At 49.6% G+C, this 21,079-nt stretch overlaps 1 protein-coding gene across 1 annotated transcript in view; it reads right to left on the bottom strand.

Moving 5' to 3' along the window:
- Positions 1–16,554: 16,554 nt before the first annotated feature.
- The window catches only part of LOC119962733 (protein FAM166B-like), a 52,320-nt gene continuing 47,795 nt past the window's right edge, over positions 16,555–21,079 (bottom strand). Inside the window, exon 6 of the mRNA XM_038790722.1 lies at positions 16,555–16,717. Within this exon, the coding sequence (XP_038646650.1) occupies positions 16,629–16,717 (89 nt within the window). The 3' untranslated portion in view covers positions 16,555–16,628. The remainder of the gene's footprint in view (positions 16,718–21,079) is intronic.

Below are 21,079 nucleotides of genomic sequence, written 5' to 3'. Positions count from 1 at the left end.
AGAGGTAAGATAGGAGAAGGGTCCGAAGGTTGTGTCCAGTAATTATCCTTATTCATTTCGCCTTCAGAGTTGGAAGGGGCCCACTTGGCGGTTGTTTGGCCTTGCTCGAGAGGATCTTATTCTGCTCTGGTTTGGAGGTAGCCAACACATTGTGTATATACCAGCGGATAGTGGGGGAGGAGACATGCTCTGCTGAAGGTGTGAAGGCAAAGTGGGCGGAGGAGCTGGAAGGGTGAACTCGACCTCGTCCTGTGCGGGGCTGAATCACATCCAGTGGTGTCCCAAGCACACCTCATGAAGGCTACAATGAGTCGGTGTTTTGAAGAGGTGGATGAGGCGATCGGTGTTTAGGGGGAGTGGTGCTTCATGCGCTCATGTTCTGGCCATTCTCAAAGCTGGAGGACTTCTGGAGGTCCTTTATTGAGAATGTGTTGGCAATCCTGAACATTGGGTACAACAACCATGCCCATTAATAGGTTTCGGTGTGCAGGCACTTTGGACAAGGGCGGGGGCAGATGTCCTGGTGTTTGCTTCACTGGTGGCAAGGAGGCGGATCCTCCTGGGCTGAAGGTTGACTACACCACCAAGTGCCTCGGTGTGGCTGGGTGACTTGGTGGAGCTTTTACATCTCAAGAAGGTTAAGTTTACCGTGAGAAGGTCAGCGGAAGGGTGTTACCATCGATGGCGCCTGTTCATATTGTTCTTTTAAAGAGCCATGCTCGCTGTTAGGAGGGGAGATAGGTGGGAAGCGGGGATCTTAGTAACTAGGTTTTACTGTTGTAAGGGAATTTGGGAGATGGGAGAGGAGGCTTTTACTATTTAATTGTTATTCTGTGCTTTTGTATGTTTTGTATTAAAATTGTTAAAAATTATAATAAAAATATTTCTAGAAAGGGCAAGAACCTGATGAATCGACTTTGCATTCATTTTAATATCATTAGCGAGATTAAAGTTGAATACGGCAGCTTCCCACGAGTCACCTGCCAAGGGATTAACCTTGTTAGTTGTGTTAGCAATTCACAGTCCCTGAACTCACAAGTGCTTCCTCAAAAGATCAGGTTGCCTGTCTGAGACGATGGTTTGGATTGGATTGGATTTGTTTATTGTCGCGTGTATCGAGGTACAGTGAAAAGTATTGTTCTGCGTACAGTCCAGACAAATCGTTCCATACATGAAAAAACCATAGGGCTTACATAAATATACAACGTAAATGCAGACACAGGCATCGAGTGAAGTACTACTCAATAGAGAAGATGTGTGAAGAGATCAGATCAGTCCATAAGAGGGTCATTTAGGAGTCTGGTAACAGCGGGGAAGAAGCTGTTAGTGTGTGTTCTCATCTCTGCCCGATGGAAGACGTTGGAAGAGTGAATAAGGGTGTTGGTTGGGGTCTTTGATTATGCTGCCCGCTTTCCCCAGGCAGCGGGAGGTGTAGATGGAGTCAATGGATGGGAGGCAGGTTCACGAGATGGACTGGGCTGTGTTCACGACTCTCTGTAGGTCCTTGCGTCTTGCACCGAGCAGCTGCCATACCAGGCTGTGATGCAGCAAAATAGGGTGGTTTGTATGGTGCATGTGGACATGCCGAATTTCCTTAGTTTCCTGAGGAAGTATAGACGCTGTTGTGCTTTCTTGGTTGTAGGGCTGACGTGGATGGACCAGGACAGATTGTTGGTGATGTGCAGACCTAGGGATTTGAAGCTGTCAACCGTCTCCACCTCGGCCCCGTTGATGCAGACAGGGGTGTGTACAGTACTTTGCTTCCTGATCAATGACCAGCTCTTTGATCTTGCTGACATTGAGGGAGAGATTGTTATTGTTGCACCATGCCACTAAGTTCTCGATCTCCCTCTTGCATTCTGACTCATTGGTGTTTGACATCCGATCCACTACGATCGTGTCATTAGCAAACGTGTAAATGGAGTTGGAGCCAAATTTTGCCACACAGTCCTGTGTGTATAGGGAGTATAGGAGGGGGCCACATACGCAGCCTTGTGGGACCCCGGTATTGAGGACTATCTTGGAGGAGGTGTTGTTGTTTATTCTTACTGATTGAGGTCTGTGGGTCAGAAAGTTGACGATCAGGTTACAGAGGGAGGAGCCGAGTCTAAGGTTTTGTAGCTTTGATATGAGCTTGGCTGGGATTATGGTGTTGAAGGCGGAGCTGTAGTCAATGAATAGGAGTCTGATGCAGGAGTCCTTTTTGTTGAGATGCTCCAGGGATGAGTGTAGAGCCAGGGAGATAACGTCTGCTGTGGACTGGTTGTGGCGATATGCAAATTGCAGTGGATCAAGGCATTCTGGAAATATAGAGCTGATGTGTCTCATGACAAAACTCTCGAAACAGTTTATGATAATCGATATCAAGGCAGCCATTGAGGCAGGTTGCCTGGTTCTTCTTTGGCACTGACCTGATGGTGGTCTTCTTGAAGCAGGTGGGAACCTCAGGATGGAGTAGGGAGAGGTTGAAGATGTCCGCGAACACATCTGCCAGTTTGGCCGTGCAGGATCTGAGTGCATGTCCAGGGATCCCGTCAGGACCCATCACTTTCCGAGGGTTCACTTTCAAGAAGGCCGATCTGACTTCGGAAGCTGTGATGGTGGGTATGGGTGCATCCAGGGCTGCTGGGTCAGTTGACAACAGTTTGATAGTTTCCTGCTCGAACCGAGCTTAGAATGCATTGAGTTCATCAGGGAGGGTTGTGCTGCAAGGCGATTCTATTCGGCTTCGCTTTGTAGCCTGCTATGTTATTTAAGCCTTGCAACAACTGACGAGAGTCCGTGATGTTAGTCTGTCACTCTAGTTTAGTCTGATATTATGTCTTGGCAACCCTGAAGACTTTGCGGAGGTCGTACCTGGATTTCCTGTATAGGGAAGGGTTGCCTGTCTTGAACTCCGCAGACCTATCTTCTGTAGGGAGTCAATCTCCCGATTTAAGCCACTGTGGACTAGTTGTCCTGCAATCTTTGATGCCTGAACAGAGTGCCTGTACTCCAGGTGCATCAGCACCCTGGAGGCAGCTGCCAACAACCAAACAGTAAAGAGCGAGGGCTCACCACTGAGAAGCCCCTCCAGGCCAAAGGATAACTATCTGGATGAGCAGATGTCAGCTGAGCACGACCTCCCTAATGTTGCTGGTAGAGATTTGAGGTCTCGGTGCTCCTGATCTAGCCGGGAGTGAGTGTGCAGAGCAAAGGTTGCCAGCACAACTGGCTCGCTGGATGGCACTGTGGGAGAAGGCGGAACAGTCATGGCAAGAAGGCTTGGGGGATTTGAGGATCCTGGGATGGAAGACCTAACTGATTGTTGGTCACTCTCCTCCTCCAAATCTTTCCAGGTACAAAGATGAATGTTGGCGTTTATCCTGCGGTATTTGCCCTTTACTGACTGTTGCAGCTGAGGCAGGCAGACCTCGCCAATCTGGAGCCTGCACCACATCTGCAGGTGGTGGTCGCACAGGCTTAAGACCCGGCCACCCATCTGCCTGAGGAAGAGGCCAGAAGGGAAGACCACAAGTGATGTGTTGGGTGCTCTGGATCCGTAAAACACATACAGGCTACCAACACTTAAAATAGTACACTATTTTATTAAACTATAACCTGCTGAACATACTATAACTGTGGGCTAACACGATGTTAGATTAACTAAAGACCTGTGCCTATCCTAACCAGTCAAATCACTCAGCACATGGTGAGGATCTGTGCTGCAAGCTGTGAGCTCTGTCCTTCTGAGCGGCTGCATCCCGAATGAGCGGGAAAACTGATGCCCTCTGTCTTTATAGTGAGTGTGCTCTAACTGGTGATTGGCTGCGGTGTAATGCATGTTGATTGGTCCTATTGTATGTCCATTAGTGTGTGCCTGCACCATGATATACTGGTGTATATTATGACATTCCCCCCCCTTTTTAAAAAAAAATTGTATGTATGTGTCAATAAATAGTGTGAGCGTGTGGACAATGTTCCTAACTATATGTATGGTGCGAAGACATTTTTACAGGACTATGTACAGGAAAACTAAGCTATATACAAGGGAAGGTGCCTGGTGCAGAGAAGCAGGCAGCATAATCAAGGATCCCTCCCACCGGGCTTACTCACTTTTCCAACTTCTTCCATCGGGCAGGAGATACAGAAGTCTGAGAACACGGACGAACAGACTCAAAAACAGCTTCTTCCCCACTGTCACCAGACTCCTAAATGACCCTCTTATGGACTGACCTCATTAACACTACACCCATGTCTGCTTCATCCGATGCCGATGCTTATGTAGTACATTGTATATATTGTGTTGCCCTATTATGTATTCTCATGTATTTTCTTGAATTCTGTTTAATTCCCTTTTCTTCCCATGTACTGAATGATCTGTTGAGCTGCTTGCAGAAAAATACTTTTCACTGTACCTCGGTACACGTGACAATAAACAAACAAATCCAAATCCAAATCCAACTAGTATGCAACAAAATGAGCGAGAATAATACTATATACAAACCAAGAAAACGATCAAACAAGGCAGGGAAACAACTCAGAGAGTCCATAAATTTGTAAAGTTCATAAATCCAGTCTCTGAGGTGGGCGACGAATTCTGGCTGATCGCCTCAAGGGTGGGTCGAGAGCCACATAGTCAGGAGCAGGTTGGCCTGCATCACAGTCAGGAGGAGGCAGAGTGACCGGAGGCTCTGCACAGTCCATGGCAGGGTCAGCAGGAGGGCGAGGCAACACCGGAGGATCACCTGGCGATCGTGGAACAAGGCGAAGGGCACGTCGATTGCGGAACAGAATGGATCCATCTGGTAGCCAAACCAGGAATGAGCAGGGGGCCACCTGCCTGAGGACAACAGCAGTTGCAGACCAGCCACCATCCGGGAGATGGACGCGAACATTGTCGTCCGGAGTGAGAGCGGGGAGATCAGCAGCACGGGAATCATGTGTCGCCTTGTGCTGCGCCTGAGACATCTGCATTTTGCGAAGAACTGGAACATGGTCGAGATTTGGTACATGGATAGACGGCACCGTCGTCCTCGGGGTGCGATTCATTAACAACTGTGCGGGCGACAGACCAGTGGACAGCAGGGCAGAGCGATAGGCCAGCAAGGCAAGATAGAAGTCTGACCCGGCATCGGCAGCCTTGCATCGTAGCCTCTTGACTATGTGAACCCCCTTTTCTGCTTTGCCATTGGGCTGAGGGTACAGGGGACTGGATGTCACATGGGTGAAATTGTAAGGCCGGGCGAAGCTGGCCCATTCCTGGCTGGTGAAGCAGGGGCCATTGTCCGACATCACCACGAGTGGGATGCTGGGCCGAGCAAATGTTTCTTTGCACGCGCGAATGGCTGCGGACGAAGTGAGGTCGTGCAATCTTATCACCTCCAGGTAGTTTGAAAAGTAGTCGACATAGTCCCTACCCAATGCGCGGAACAGGTCGATGCCCATCTTGGTCCAAGGCGACGTGACCAACTCATGGGGGCAGCAGAGTCTCCCGTGATTGGGCCGGCTTAAAGCGCTGGCAGATGGGGCAGTTGAGTACTGTGTTGGCAATGTCGTCATTGATACCGGGCCAGTACACAGCCTCACGGGTCCATCGGCGACACTTTTCAACGCCCAGATGGCCCTCGTGTAATTGTTCCAGGACAAGCTGGCGCATGCTATGCGGGATGAGAATGCGGTCTAGTTTGAGAAGAACCCCGTCTACTACCGCCAGATCGTCTCTTACGTTACAGAACTGCGGGTATTGGCCCTTGAGCCACCCGTCCGTCATGTGGCGCATGACACGCTGTAGCAGGGGGTCAGCCGCCGTTTTGTGCCGAATTTGGATCAGGCATTCATCCGATGCAGGTAGATGGGAGGCTGCGAACTCAACCTGGGCGTCGACCTGGCAAACGAACCCCTCTGGGTCACACGGAGTGGTGACTGACCTGGAGAGGGTGTCCGCAACGATGAGGTCCTTGCCTGGGGTGTACATCAGTTGGAAAACATATCGCCGGAGCTTGAGCAGGATGCGCTGGAGGCGAGGCGTCATGTTGTTCAAGTCCTTCTGTATTATATTGACGAGCGGGCGATGGTCGGTCTCGACACTGAATTGGGGAAGCCCATAGACATCGTCGTGAAACTTCACAACACTTGTCAGAAGGCCCAGGCACTCCTTTTCTATCTGTGCGCAGCGCTGCTCTGTGGGGGTCATTGCCCATGACGCATACGCAACGGGGGCCCATGACGAGGCCTCATCACGTTGCAGAAGCACGGCTCCAATGCCAGACTGACTGGAGTCCGTAGAGATTTTTATCAATTTGCCGGATCAAAGAAGGCCAGAACTGGGGCCATGGTTAGTTTAGCCTTGAGCTCACTCCATTCGAGCTCGTGGGCAGGGAGCCACTGGATGTCCGTCGTCTTCCTGACCATGTTCCTGAGAGCCGTGGTATGCGAGGCGAGGTTAGGGATGAACATCCCGAAAAAATTTACCATCCCCAAGAACCGGAGGACCGCTTTCTTATCTTCTGGCGTTTTCATGGCTGTGATTGCAGCAACTTTGTCCTCATCCAGCCACACACCCAAATGGGAGATGTGGTCCCCTAGGAATTTGATAACTGTCTGACCGAAAGAGCATTTAGCTCTATTGAGGCGGAGGTCATGTTCGTGTATGCGTCTGAAAACGAGCTTGAGGTGATTGATATGCTCCTGCGGGGTGGTGGATCAGATTATTAAGTCATCGACATAGACGCGAACACCTTCAATTCCCTCCATCATTTGTTCCATGATCCTATGAAACGCTTCGGACACCGAGATGATGCTAAATGACATTCTGTTGTAGCAATGTCTTCCTAAGGGGGTATTGAATGTGCATAGCTTTCTGCTAGATTCATCTAGCTGGATTTGCCAGAAGCCTTTTGAGGCGTCAAGCTTTGTGAAGAGCTTGGCGTGAGCCATTTCACATGTGAGTTCTTCACGCTTAGGAATTGGGTAGTGCTCCCTCATGATATTGCGATTAAGATCCTTGGGATCGATACAAATTTTTTATTTGCCCGTCGGCTTCTTTACACATACCATGGAACTGACCCAGTCGGTTGGTTCCGTGACCCTGGAGATCACTCCTTCGTCCTGGAGGCTTGAGGCGGTCCTTAAGGGGCGCTGGGACCCTGCGAGGTGCGTGTACCACAGGCATGGCGTTCGGCTTTAGTAGAATCTTGTATGTATACGGGAGCGTGCCCATGCCCTCGAAGACGTTGTGGAACTGTCGGATAATGGCGTTGAGTTGCACCCTGAAGTCGGTGTTTGGATAGGCAGACGCATCAATAGGAGAGAGAGAGCGAACCCTCTGCACTAGGTTCAACAGCTTGCATGCCTGCGCGCCAAGCAAGGAGGCTTTCGAGGAACCTACGATTTCAAATGACAAGATGGCTCTGTGTGCACGATGCGTCACTTCCAGGTGGCATGAGCCGCTGGCAGCAATGGCATTTCCATTGTAATCAAGTAATTGGCAGGATGGCAGGTTTGACACGAAGGCTTTGGATGTCAGACCACACAATGAGATTGGCGGAGACACCGGTGTCCAGGCGGAATCGTACTTGGGACCGGTTGGCTGTAAGGGTGGCACAGCACTCATCACCCGGATCGATGCTGTGTCTCGGAAAGGGCTTGGTGCTGTGCTTTGGAGACATCCTGTTCTTTGTTATGATGCCGACTTGAAAAGGCGCCTTTGGGTCGTTGCTGTCAAAATCGGAGGACAGGTCTGGATCAGGCTCGTTGACTGTGGGTTGAATGACCCGGACATCCCTGCGAGGCTGGCTGGAGCGACGAAGGCTAGCAGGCTGAGTTGTTCTGCATAAGGCAGCATAGTGGCCAAGTTTGCCACACTGCAAACATCGTCAGGATTTGGCAGGACACTGCCGCTTTAAATGGGCGGAGCCACAGTTGCCGCGCGCCGTTGCGTCAGTGCGTTCGTTGTGCCACCGCGCATGCGCGGTGTGATCCGGCGTGGTGCATGCCTGTGCATTACGTTCGTCGACGTTTCCGTCCCCTCGTTCGGTGCGCCAAAGCGTGGGAGCCCGCGAAAAGCACGCAAAATGGCTGCCCTCATCCAGGCTGAGGCCCTGGAGTGGTTTGATGACTTGGACCCGTTCTGCATCATGGGAAGCTTGCCGTTTCAGCCGCCTGTATGTAGGAATACCGACTGGTGGCGTGTTCGTGGAGCACGCAGGTTTCAATGGCAATCGCTAGGGTGAACTGCTTGACCCTAAGAAACTGCTGGCGAAGGGGGTCCGTCTGAACACTGAAAACGATCTGGTCGCATATCATGGAGTCGGAGGTGGACCTATAGTTGCAGGACTGCGCAAGGATACGGAGGTGGGTGATAAAGGACTGGAAAGGTTTGTCCTTACCCTGTAAGCGCTGCTGGAAGATATAGCGCTCGAAGCTTTCATTCACCTCGATGCCGCAGTGACTGTCAAACTTGAGGAGGACCGTCTTGAATTTAGATTTATCTTCACCATCGGTGAAGATGAGAGAATTGAAGATGTGGTTGGCATGGTCGCCGGCTGTGGAGAGGAAGAGAGCAATCTTCCTGGCGTCTGAAGCAGCTTCCAGGTCTGTGGCTTCAAGGTAGAGCTGGAAGTGCTGTTTGAAGATCTTCCAGTTGGCCCCTAGGTTACCGGTGATGCGGAGCGGCGGCGGCGGGCGGGCGCTCTCCATTTTGCAGGATGGCTGTCGACTGGTGGAAGGCAGATCACCTGCAGGTAGGTCTAAGAAGTTCTAACATCAACTACGGTACCATGATGTATTGGGTGCTCTGGATCCGTGAAACACATACAGGCTACCAACACTTAAAATAGTACAACACTATTTTATTAAATTATAAACTGCTAAACATACTATTACTGTGGGTTAACACGATTTTAGATTAACTAAAGACCTGTGCCTATCCTAACCAGTCTAATCACTCAGCACATGGTGAGGATCTGTGCTGTAAACTATAAGCTGTTGTGCTTCTGAGAGGCTGCATCCCGAATGAGCGGGAAAACTGATGCCCTCTGTCTTTATAGTGAGTGTGCTCTAACTGGTGATTGGCTGCGGTGTTTGTGCATGTTGATTGGTCCTATTTTATGTCCATCAGTGTGTGTGTCTGCACCATGATATACTGGTGTATATTATGACAACTAGTATGTTAAGGTGGACAGTATTCAGTGGTCCTACGATGAGCTGAAGAGCATCATGTGCCGCAGAAGACTGGATCTCAGCAGGCACCTGTGCCAAATCCTTGCAGACATGACACCCAGTGGAGGAGGAGGACACCTGCTCCTGGTGGCCGTGAAGGTCATGGCAGTCCTCAATTTTTATGCCATTGTGTCATTTCAGGGCTCGAGCAGGGGTCTGTGTTACATCTTGATGCGCTATCAATTGCACTTAAAAGACTCGAATCGGTACAAGAGAGGCTTTATTACAGTGAGATGTTAATGCTTCGACTGCAGCTGGTAGAATGGCAGCTCAGTAGATCTCATACATATTTATACGGCTCCCTGTGGGCAGAGCTAGCCGGCAGGGGCTACCGACGAACCTGTAATACAGGTACTACTGTACATCCCCTAATATAGGCACACACACACGTACACAGTGGATCACCACACATCTCACAGTTGTCAGCCCACATGTGCATCCTGGATGGATGCTCTATATCCCCGGCATCCAGCTATATTACCGTTGACCTGGACCAGGCCCACCAAGATGCCCGGCTGCAGGATTTGCCAGCATCGCCGGGATTCTCCAGATCCAGGGAGCCATTGGTGGCACACATGTTGCCCTGTTAGCACCGGGTATCAGGGAGTGTCCGATATTAACAGGAAGGAGTTCCACTCCCTGAATGTACATATCCTGTGCGACCACCACCTCCGGATCATGCACGTGTGTGCATGCTATCATTGGAGAGTGCATGGCAGCTACATCTTGGGGCACTTAGAGATCCCCAGCAACCTGAAGGACCACCTCAGGATGATGAGTTGGCTTGTGGGGGACAACCCCTTGAGGCTATGATTGAGGACGCCAGAGTGGAGGCCTGCGACCGAGGCGGAGACCCAAAATAATGAGACCCACGATGCCACCCATTCTGTCATTGAACAGTGCATCGGGCTGCTGCAAATGTGACTCCACTGCCTGGACTGCTCTGGTGGTGTGTTGCAGTACAGCCCCTAGAGGGTGTCCCACTTTCTGGTGGTCTGTTGTGCCCTCCGCAGTAAGAATTCGACTGGCCAGGAGGACCAGGGAGGCCCTCATTGTCTTCAGATTTGCAGGAGCCAAAGCTGTGTATCCATCAGCTCTACACCCTGCCCCCACCCATCACGCCACACCTTCCCCATTCTCCCCCACCCCCCAAGGGTATTTGTTACATGACACCAGGGTGATGGGCCTGTGTTGGAACTGTCAGCGGGTCACTATTTAAGGCAGGACGGTCATGATCGCTCGCTGTGAGGAAAGTGTCATAATATACATCTATGTATATAATGGAGTGCAGACAGGCAGTGATTGACACACAGGATGACCAGTAAGCACACAGAACAGAGCAGCCAATCACCAGACAGGACACTACCACTATAAAGACAGAGGGCACCAGTTTTCCCGCGCTCTCTGGACCCAGCCACTGAGACAGTCAGAGTTCGTGAGCTAGCCAGTGCAAACACCATGTGGTAGCTAATAATTCTGGTCAGGCTAGTACTAGGTCTCCAGTCAAGTCAGCATAGTGTCAACCCACAGTTGAACATGTATAGTAGTTAAGACGTTAAATAAAATCGTGTTACATCTTATCAAGTGTTGGAGGTCTGTCTCTTGCTACACTGCATCAAGTGCAGTCCACATCGACCCAGCCTGCCCAACACATCATGGTACGAGTGAGTGATGCTGCAATTTGATGGACCTACCTTGAGTGAATCAGCGTTGACCAGCAAACAGCCATCCGGTGACATGGAAAACGTCCGCCCTCCTCTGCAGGCCCACATCACCGGCAACCTCGGTGCAAATTGGAAGATCTTCAAACAAAAGTTCCAGCTCTATCTCGAAGCCACCGACCTTGAGGCCGCATCGGACGCCAGGAAGATCGCACTTTTCCTCTCCACAGCCGGGGACCACACCATCCACATCTACAACTCCCTTGCTGAAGGTGAAGACAAGACGAAATTTAAAACAGTCCTGCTGAAGTTCGACAGCCATTGTGACATTGAGGTGAATGAGAGCTTTGAAGGGTACATTTTCCAACAGAGGTTTCAGGGTAAGGATGAACCTTTTCAGTCCTTTTTGACCCATCTCCGCATCCTCGCGCAGTCATGTAACTATAACTCGACAACTGATTCCATGATCCGGGATCAGATCGTTTTCGGGGTCCACTCCGATTCCCTTTGCCAGCAGCTACTGAAAGTCAAGCAGCTCATCCTCACCATTGCCATCGAAACGTGCGTTCTCCACGAGCATGCTAACAATCGGTACTCCCACATCAGGGCGAAACTACAAAGCTAGCCTCCCACGAGGCGGAACGGGTGCAGGCTATCTCACAAATGCAGGGCCTAAATATCAATGAGAGTGGCCATTTCGCGCGCTTTTCCCGGGCCCCTGCGCATGCGCGGCAAGACCGAGGGGACGGCGAGGCAGACGACCAGCCTGCGCAGATGCGTGCATCGTTCGACCGCACTGTGCATGCGCGATGGCGCACGGAACGCGCTGACGTTGGCGTCATGACGTGTCCGAATTGTGGCTCCGCCCATTTAAAGTGGCAATGTCCGGCAAAATCACGACGGTGTCTACAGTGTGGCAAGCTTGGCCACTACGCAGCCCTTTGCAGATCTGCTCCACTGCCCAGCATCCAGCGATCCCAGCCACGGCGCAGAAGTGTCTGTTCAATACAGCAGGGCATGCCAGATTCTGATCCCGACAGCCCAACAGATCCTGATGCTGAGTGCCTCAAATCCCCATTCCGGGTGGGCATCATTACAAAGCATGCGCTGCCTCTCTCCAAGATAGTGAAGCACCTCCCGATCTTCAGCGTGGATCCCGACGACGAGTGGTGTGCTGTCCTCACAGTCAACAAGGTTCGCATCCGGTTCAAACTGGACACCGGTGCATCGGCAAACCTCATCTCGAAATCCAATCTCGACACCATCCGCGTCAGACCAAGCATTCTTCCACTGGCCTGCCAGCTACTTGACTACAATGGCAATGCCATAGCTGCCAGTGGCCCATGCCAACTTGGAGTGTCCAATAAGTCGATTAAAGCGACGCTGCGGTTTGAGATTGTAGGACCTGACAGAGCATCCCTGCTCGGTTCTCGGGCCTGCAAACTCCTGAACCTGGTTTAGCGAGTCCACACCATGTCATCCTCACAGGCGACGTCCTCACCTGATGAAAACTTCCAGGCTGAAATTGATGACATCGTAGCGCAGTACCATAGCGTGTTCGACGGAATGGGCACGCTCCCATACCGATACAAAATTCTGCTCAAACCAAACACCACCCCTGTAATTCACGCACCACGCCGGTGCCGGCACCCCTCAAGGATCGCCTCAAGCAGCAATAACAGGACCTCCAGGACCAGGGCATCATATCAACGGTCACAGAACCCACGGACTGGGTCAGCTCCATGGTCTGCACCAAGAAGCCGTCAGGGGAGCTTCGGATCTGCATCTACCCCAAGGATCTAAACCGCAACATCATGCGGGAGCATTATCCGATACTAAAACGTGAAGAGTTGACCAGTGAGATGACTCATGCCAAATTCTTTACAAAGCTGGACGCCTCCAAGGGGTTCTGGCAAATACAGCTGGACGCATCCAGTTGCAAGCTGTGCACATTCAATACCCCGTTCGGTCGCTACTGCTACAACCGGATGCCTTTTGGCATCATCTCTGCCTCAGAGATATTTCACCACATCATTGAACAGATGTGGTGAAATCATTGGAGGATATCGAGGGGGTGCGAGTGTATGTTGACGATGTCATAATCTGGTCCACAACTCCTCAAGAACACATCGCTCGCCTCAAGCAGGTATTCCACAGAATCCATGAGCATGGTTTCCAGCTCAACAGGGCCAAGTGCTCGTTCGGTCAATCAGACATCAAATTCCTTGGTGACCACATCTCGCAGCAAGGCGTGCGGCCAGATGCTGACAAGGTTTTGGCGATCAACGCCATGAAGACGCCAGAGGACAAGAAGGCGGTCCTCCGCTTTCTCAGGATGGTCAACTTCCTCGGGAAGTTCATTCCAAACATGGCGTCCCACACCAGAGCCCTCCGCCATCTCGTCAGAAAGTCGACGGAATTCCAGTGGCTGCCCGCCCATGAAAAAGAATGGCGTGAGCTGAGGGCAAAGGTCACCACAGCCCCAGTTTCTGGCGTTTTTCGACCCAACCAAGGAGACCAAGATTTCCACTGATGCAAGCCAGGACGGCATTGGGGTGGTGCTCCTCCAAAGGGATGACTCCTCGTCCTGGGCTCCAGTGGCGTATGCCTCCAGAGCCATGACGCCCACTGAGCAACGGTACGCTCAGATTGAGAAGGAATGTCTGGTCCTCCTCACGGGAATCGACAAGTTTCACGACTATGTTTATGGCCTCCCAAAATTCATGGTAGAGACGGACCACAGACCACTAGTCCACATAATCCAGAAGGATTTAAATGGCATGACGCCTCGGTTACAGTGAATCCTTCTCAAGCTACACCACTATGATTTTGAACTTGTCTACACGCCAGGCAAAGAACTAATTGTTGCAGATGCCCTTTCCAGGCCTATCACCACACCCTGTGAACAAACGGACTTCGTCTGCCAAATCGACGCGCAGATACAATTGTGTGCTTCCAACCTTCCGGCCTCTGATGAGAGGGTCATCCAAATTCGTGAGGAAACGGCCAAGGATCCTCTGCTACAGCGTGTGATGCAGCACCTTAGAAATGGCTGGCGGAAAGGACAGTGTCCCCAGTTCTACGTCATCAAGGACGACATGACGGTGGTGGACGGCATCCTCATGAAGCTTGACAGAATCGTGATTCCTCAGAGCATGCGAGCTATGGTGCTCGGCCAGCTCCATGAGGATCACCTGGGGGTTGAGAAATGCCGACGCAGAGCTCTGGAGGCAGTCTATTGGCTGGGCATCAGCCAGGACATTGCCAACACGATCTTCAACTGCCCTACATGTGAGAAATTTCAGCCAACTCAACCTAAAGAAACTCTGCAGCAACATGAGATAGTGACCTCCCCATGGTCCAAAGTCGGTGTCGACCTTTTCCACGCCAAGGGGCGTGATTATGTCCTCCTGGTCGACTACTTTTCCAATTACCCCGAAGCGGTGAGACTGTCCGACCTCACGTTGGTGGCGGTGATTAAGGCATGCAAAGAAACATTTGCCAGACATGGGATACCACTCACGGTGATGAGTGACAACGGCCCCTGTTTTTCCAGCCAGGTGTGGTCTGATTTTGCCCGGCTTTACAACTTTCGTCATGTCACATCCAGACCCCACTTGGGCAACATCTTCCTTGGTAAAGATAGATGTAGTGTATCCATTTGCTACCACAGCCATGCCTGCTACCTCCTTTTTGGTCCATATTCGGTCTCACTTCTCCGATTACCTCCTTTTTAGTATTTATATGCCGATAGAGGACTTTGGGATCCCCTTTTATGTTAACTGTCAATCTCTTCACATAATCTGTTTACTTCTCTTACTTGTTTTTTCAATTCCCCTCTGAACCTTCTATATTGTGCCTACTTCTCAATTATTTTATCCACCTGACACCTGTCATATGCACCCTTTTTCTGTTTCATTTTACTCTCTCTCCTTTGTTGTCCAGGAAGCTCTGCAGTTGTTTGTTCTACCCTACCCCTCGTGGGAATGTACCTTGACTGGACCCAGTTACAGTGTTGTCCGCCAATCTTTGATTCCAATTTACCTGGGTCAGATTTGGTCTCACTCCATTGAGGGTTTCTCACCTCCAATTAACTATTCATATCCTGGATTGCTCCTTGACCTTTTCCATAGCCAACTTAAACCTTAAGGTAAAAATGATCACTGTCCCCTAAATACCCCAGCACTGATAATTGATCCACTTGTCCCATTGAAACCAATAGTCCTTGAACTGAACCTTGGGGAATGCCACTGTCATCCTCTGCTCTGAAAAAACAACCATTCAGCCTAATTCGCTGTTTTCTATCCTTAAGCCAATTTCTTATCCAAGCTGACAAGGGCCATCTTATTTCATAAACCTCCGTTTTGTTGATCAACTTTTTACTTGTTAGGCATTTATATCAAAGGTTATGGATCAAAGATGATGCACATGGAGTTGAGGTACAGGGAAACCATAATCTATTTGAATGGTGGGACAGGACTACTCCGAGACAAAAATGATAAATTCCAGTTGCAGAAAAGAAGCCAGTTCCTGATTTGATTTTTCTGTCAGCAGCACCTAACAGTCCCGGTACAGTCTGTGGTGGTGAGATTATTAACTTGGCAGCAATCTGCTGGTATGTAATTACTGCCCCCATTCCCAATGGCTGCAGTCAAAAGTTTCTGAAGCAGGATGCAGGCAGGGAGTGGATGGGCTAGCAGTGGTGCTGAGTTTTTATCTGATTTTCCTGGCTGACTTCCAGTAATATTTTGCTTTCGTCCCTTTTTGTCTATGCTCCTCCCCCTCACCCCTTCCCCCCCATCTTCCCTACTTTACTGAACATGCTGACTTCAGTGGTACAGCTCCAAAAGTGGTATCTTGATTAGCCATTCTTCATGTCTGAATCATGGCGGTGAACGCTGGTGGGTCTTTCAGCTAAGGAAGGCATTATAACTGATGTTATCAAGCATATTTTCCAGGAAGAATTATTGGGTAGTGATGAGCTGCAGGGATACTGGCTAATTTGTTTCCCTCTGTAGCCTGAGAGAATGCTTACTCTATTGTGGAAGAGCATAACGAGAGGCTGTCAACATAATAGTCACTAAGCTTGTCAAGCATTTGAGGGAGAAGGCAATAGATGGTTACGATGGTAGATTTAGACAAGAAAAAGTGGGAAGAGGCTTAAGTGGACCATAAACACTAGCATGGACTGGTTGGGCTGAATGGCCTAATTCTGTGCCACATAACCGATGTAATGTAATTCCGGGAAAGCTAAAGTTGCTTTTATTCCCCATTGAAGTGAAAACTCTCCAGAACACCTTAATGGTTGAGATGCATTTGTTTAATCATCAATGTCCTTGAGCAATTTAAACTGGGATGAGCATGTTGAATGCCATAGCAAACTAGGCTATGGACCAAAGTGCTGGAAAGTGGGTTTAGACTTGGTTCTAGATAGGTTGATGGCCAGTGCAGATTCGATGGACCGAAGGGCCTCCTTTTGTGCTGTAAAACTCCATGACTAATACAAATTACATAGTGAAATAATCCACACGATGGCATGCTCAAAGCATAAGGAATGTGATTTTAAAATTATTTGGTCTTTTATATATGTTTTAAAGCAACTTTGAAATTACTTTCACCATCTTTGCATCAGAAATAATAACTGTACAATCTTTCAATTCGAGTTAAATGATTGTGATTGGTAAACATGATATTGCTCTCTAAATATTGATTATATTTTGGACAACTTTGATTTTCAATCTGATGGAAATCTGTTCGTTCAGATTTTCAATCCATAGCTTGTTTCTGGATGGTGCTCATTCCTAATGCATCATGTGTAAGGTGTCCAAAAGTGTGGCCAAACTGATACTTGTGTCCTGGAAGTCAAATCAGAACAGGACAGAATTTACATTACACTCATTAAATCTATTAAATCTTTGTTAAGAAATGCATTAAACTGTTCAACCAAAATTGCAATGATAAAATGCTACAATTGCTTCAAACCTTCAACTTCGTCTCAATAGCAAAGCCCAATGGGCAACACAAATATATACTTTTACTTTAGAGTTCTGCAATACTCTCTATTCAGCATTTATATAGATGGGGGCAGTGTGACACATTTAGAAAATTAAAACATGGCGATACTGGAAGTCTGAAACCAAAACCGGAAATGCTGGAAATACCCAGCAGGTCTGACAGCCTGTGGAGAGAGAAACAGAGTTTGGGTGGGATTCTCTATCCAGCGACACTGGAATTGCGAAGCATGATCAGGCGGAGAATCGCCTGTCAGCTGAAAATAGAGACTGGTGTGGGGCGCCAAACAAAATGCCATGCGCTGGTACCTCGACAGCGGCATGAATGTGTTCTACGCTGCACGCCGGCATGGGCATGCAAATTGTATTGCATATCATTAATGGGCCCGACCCAGCATTCTCCGGGCCTCCGCGATGCTCCGCTTCCGCCAGGAGGAATTCCCGATGGCGAGGTTCACTTGTGGTATTTAAAATTGGAGAACAGGCGGGGAGGAGGTATGAACAGTGTCCAACAGCACACATAGTGTGCTGACAGTTGTGCCGGTGGCAGGGGGGCGGCTAGGAGGTGGGCCGTGGGAGCCGGGACTACCATTGCTGAAACCTGCAAGGCGGCCATCCATCTGCACACGCTGACTGCCCAACGTGAACTACGCACCACAGGTCGTATGGGTGCCTCCCCAGGCCACTTCCCCCACCCCAGGTACCATCTGGCCCCAGCCGACCCATCAATGGGATGGACGTGCACTTCTTGGCTGGGATGACGGTGTGTGGGGAGTGGAGTGGAGCGCTTAAATGCAGGTCCTGTTTGTCAGGCTCTCCAGCGCTGATCTCGACCCCGTTGTACCACACGGCGGCGTTTGTTGGAATTACACTAGTTCCATGTGGTGCTAGTGCTAGCACATTACCGTGGCCTGCATTGCTCCGGGACCAGCTCTGCTTTTGGGGCCGTAGAATACTCGCGATTCAGTCTCGGCATCTGCACTCTCAAAAAGAGAATTCTGCTGATTTTTGTTTCTGGTTATGACCCTTTCAAGCATTTTCTGTTCGAAGTTGGCTATTGAGTCAGCCCAGACAACTGCTTAGTGGTCCTGTGAGTACAAGAATGACAATAAAAATTCTCACAAGTTCTGCCGTAAGTCAAAGTGGGCACAAGAGTGCAAAGGTCATGTCAAAACTGGGGACAGTCATGGTGGCAACTCTGGAGTTGGAGATTTGAGGGAGAAGAAGAGCAAATGGAGCTGTAATTTGTGTTTAGAACATACAGTGCAGAATGAGGCCATTCGGCCCATCGAGTCTGCACCGACCCACTTAAGCCCTCACTTCCACATTATCCCTGTAACCCAAAAACCCCTCCTAATCTTTTTAGTCATTAAGGAAAATTTATCATGGCCAATCCACCTAACCTGCACTTCTTTGGACTGTGGGAGGAAACTGGAGCACCCGGAGGAAACCCACACAGACACGGGGAGAACGTGCAGACTCCGCACAGACAGTGACCCATGGGGAATCGAACCTGGGACCCTGGCACTGTGAAGCCACAGTGCTATCCACTTGTGCTGCCCTAAATATCTGACCTTAGCAACAGAGTGGCTTCATTATACTTCGCCTTGATGGATTTAGGTTACAACAATTTAACTGGAGCAGTTGACTTGGAATACAGGAAAGTGAATGTTGTCACCAAGAGACTAATGGATAAAGTTATTTAGGGACAGAGTCACTGTGTGGTGTACATTGACGATTTAATGGTATTTAGTCGAAGTTCTGAAGAACATCGGCAACATCTAAAAGAACTGTTTGAACGCTTAAAAGAAGCTGATCTAGTCATAAATTTGGCAAAAAGTGAATTTGCTAAAGCTGAAGTTTCATATTTAGGACATAGTTGAGCATGGTCTGATGGTTCTATCAGATGTAAAAATACAGGCAGCATGGTGGCACGGTGGTTAGCATTGCTGCCTCACAGCACCAGGTACCCAGGTTTGCTTCCGGCCTTGGGCGACTGCGTGGAGTTTGCACGTTCTCACCATGTCTGCATGGGTTTCCATCGGGGGCTCCGGGTTCCTCCCACAGTCCAAAGTTGAGCAAGTTACATGGATTGGCCATGTTAAAAAAATTACCCCTTAGTTTTCAAAGGTTAGATTGGTTATAGGGATTGCGGGAGAGGTGGAGTGGGCCTATGGAGGGTGCTCTTTCAGAGGGTCGATGCCAGAACCTACAACAAGAAAATAGATTTAAGATTTCTGATTGGAACAGATTTTAAGATTTCTGGGACTGAGTGGATTTTATCATAAGTTTGTGCCAACATTTAGCAGTATGGTAGCACCACTAACAGAACTCTTAAAGAAGAAGAAATTAACTTGACTGAGGACTGCCAAACTACATTCCAACATTTAGAAACTGTGTTGACAATAGCTCCAGTGTTCCCGCACCAAATTATGACAGTTTAAACTGGCTGTGGATGCTAGCGATATTGGATGGGGCTGTGTTGTTACTGGAAGATGAACTTGGAATTGAGAAATCTGTGATGTATTGCTCAAGAAAATTAAATCCTCATCAATAGAAGTATCCTACAATTGAAATAGAGACTTTGGCTGTTCGAGGGGGTGGGGGATGACTGTTAGGGATGTGGGAGGGGCCCTTCAAACCAAACCATGTTCAAATGTTTTGGTCCTGCCCAAAGCTGTAAAGGTTTTGGAGGATGGTGTTGAGTACAATCTCAGGGGGTATTGCATGTGGAGCCAGGTCCCCTAGAAGCCATATTCAGGGTGTCAGACCAGCCGGAGCTGCAGGCGGGTGCGGAGGCAGATGTCTTAGCCTTCGCCTCGCTGATCTCCCATAGGCAGGTGTTGTTGGGGTGGAGGTCAGCTTCTCCATCCAGTGCCTCGGCGTGGTGGGGGGACCTGCTAGAGTCTTTGACCCTGGAGGAGGTGAAGTTTGAGCTGAGGGGGCTGAAGGAGGGGTTCTACAATTGTTGGAGTTTGTTCATCAGGCACCTTCGGGAATTGGTTTCCGTTGATTGATGAAGCGGGGTTCGGGAGTCGAAGGGGCTTTTTTGTTTGGTTGGGTTGTTTTGTGTTATGAAAATGGTGAAAATCTGTTGAATAAAAATACTTAAAAACAAAAAGAGACTTTAAGTTTGGTATTGACATTACAACATTTTGAAATTTATGTTGCCAGTAATTCAGAAGAAACAACCATTTAAACAGACCATAATCCCCCAAAATATCTGGAGAGGTGTTTAAATTGGAACATTTAGATGGAGTTTTGTTACTACAACCATTTAATTTGTAAATCATTCATGTGACTGACTGGGTGATAAAACATAATTGCTGATGCATTGTCATGACTGCAAAAAAAGAGACTAGTGGGAACCTTGTGTATAAATATTTTGGGGTATATTTTATGTTAATGCATTATTTAAATTTTTGTAATGTTAGAAAAGGTAGAACTTGACTTCCGGTGGCGGCAATGTCCGAGTGAGCCGCACATTCGGCGGGCTCTCACTCCGGCGGGCGTTTAGGGGCTGATTCCCCGCGATAGCGGGACCACGGAGCTGAAGGAAGGCGGCAGTGAAACTGCGGAGGAGCGGCCTGCGGCACATGGAACAGCGGGAGTCCAGGAGGCAGAAGAAAAGAGAGAAAAAGGGACAGAGACAAGGACCTGAAGAAACTTACCTGGAACCTAAGATGGCGGACACACGGACCCCGGACTCAGCAATCCAGCAGGCGCTGGATAACATGCTCCAGGTAATGAAGTCCAGTTTTGAAGCGCTGAAGCGGGACAGCTTGGACCCAATCCAGAAAGCGGTGGATCAGCTGAACCAGAGGCTGAATGCGCAAGATGTTAAAGTTAAGGAGCTGGGAGAGGCGGTGGAGGAGCAGGTGGATGTGCAGACGGTTGCGGCGCTAGAAGTTGTCGGGCTGAAGGAGCGGCAGAGAAGACTGCTAGACAGAGTGGAGGAGCTGGAGAATAGAACCCGCAGGAACAATCTGAGGATGGTCGGCCTCCCGGAGGGGGCTGAGGGAGCTGATGCCGTAGCGTTTGTAGCAGACCTATTGATGCAGCTGATGGGGGCCAAAGCCTTTCCGCGACCGCCGGAGCTGGAGGGGGCCTACAGAGTGCAGGCGAGGCAGGGGCGCGCCCCCCCCCCCCCCCCCCACCCGATGGTGATTAGGTTCCACAGGTTCGTGGACAAGGAGCGGGGGTGGG

This window comes from Scyliorhinus canicula, chromosome 3 (genome assembly GCF_902713615.1).
Source record: "Scyliorhinus canicula chromosome 3, sScyCan1.1, whole genome shotgun sequence".
NCBI classification, from domain to species: Eukaryota; Metazoa; Chordata; class Chondrichthyes; order Carcharhiniformes; family Scyliorhinidae; genus Scyliorhinus; species Scyliorhinus canicula.
This window is presented reverse-complemented; position numbering and strand designations above follow the sequence as displayed.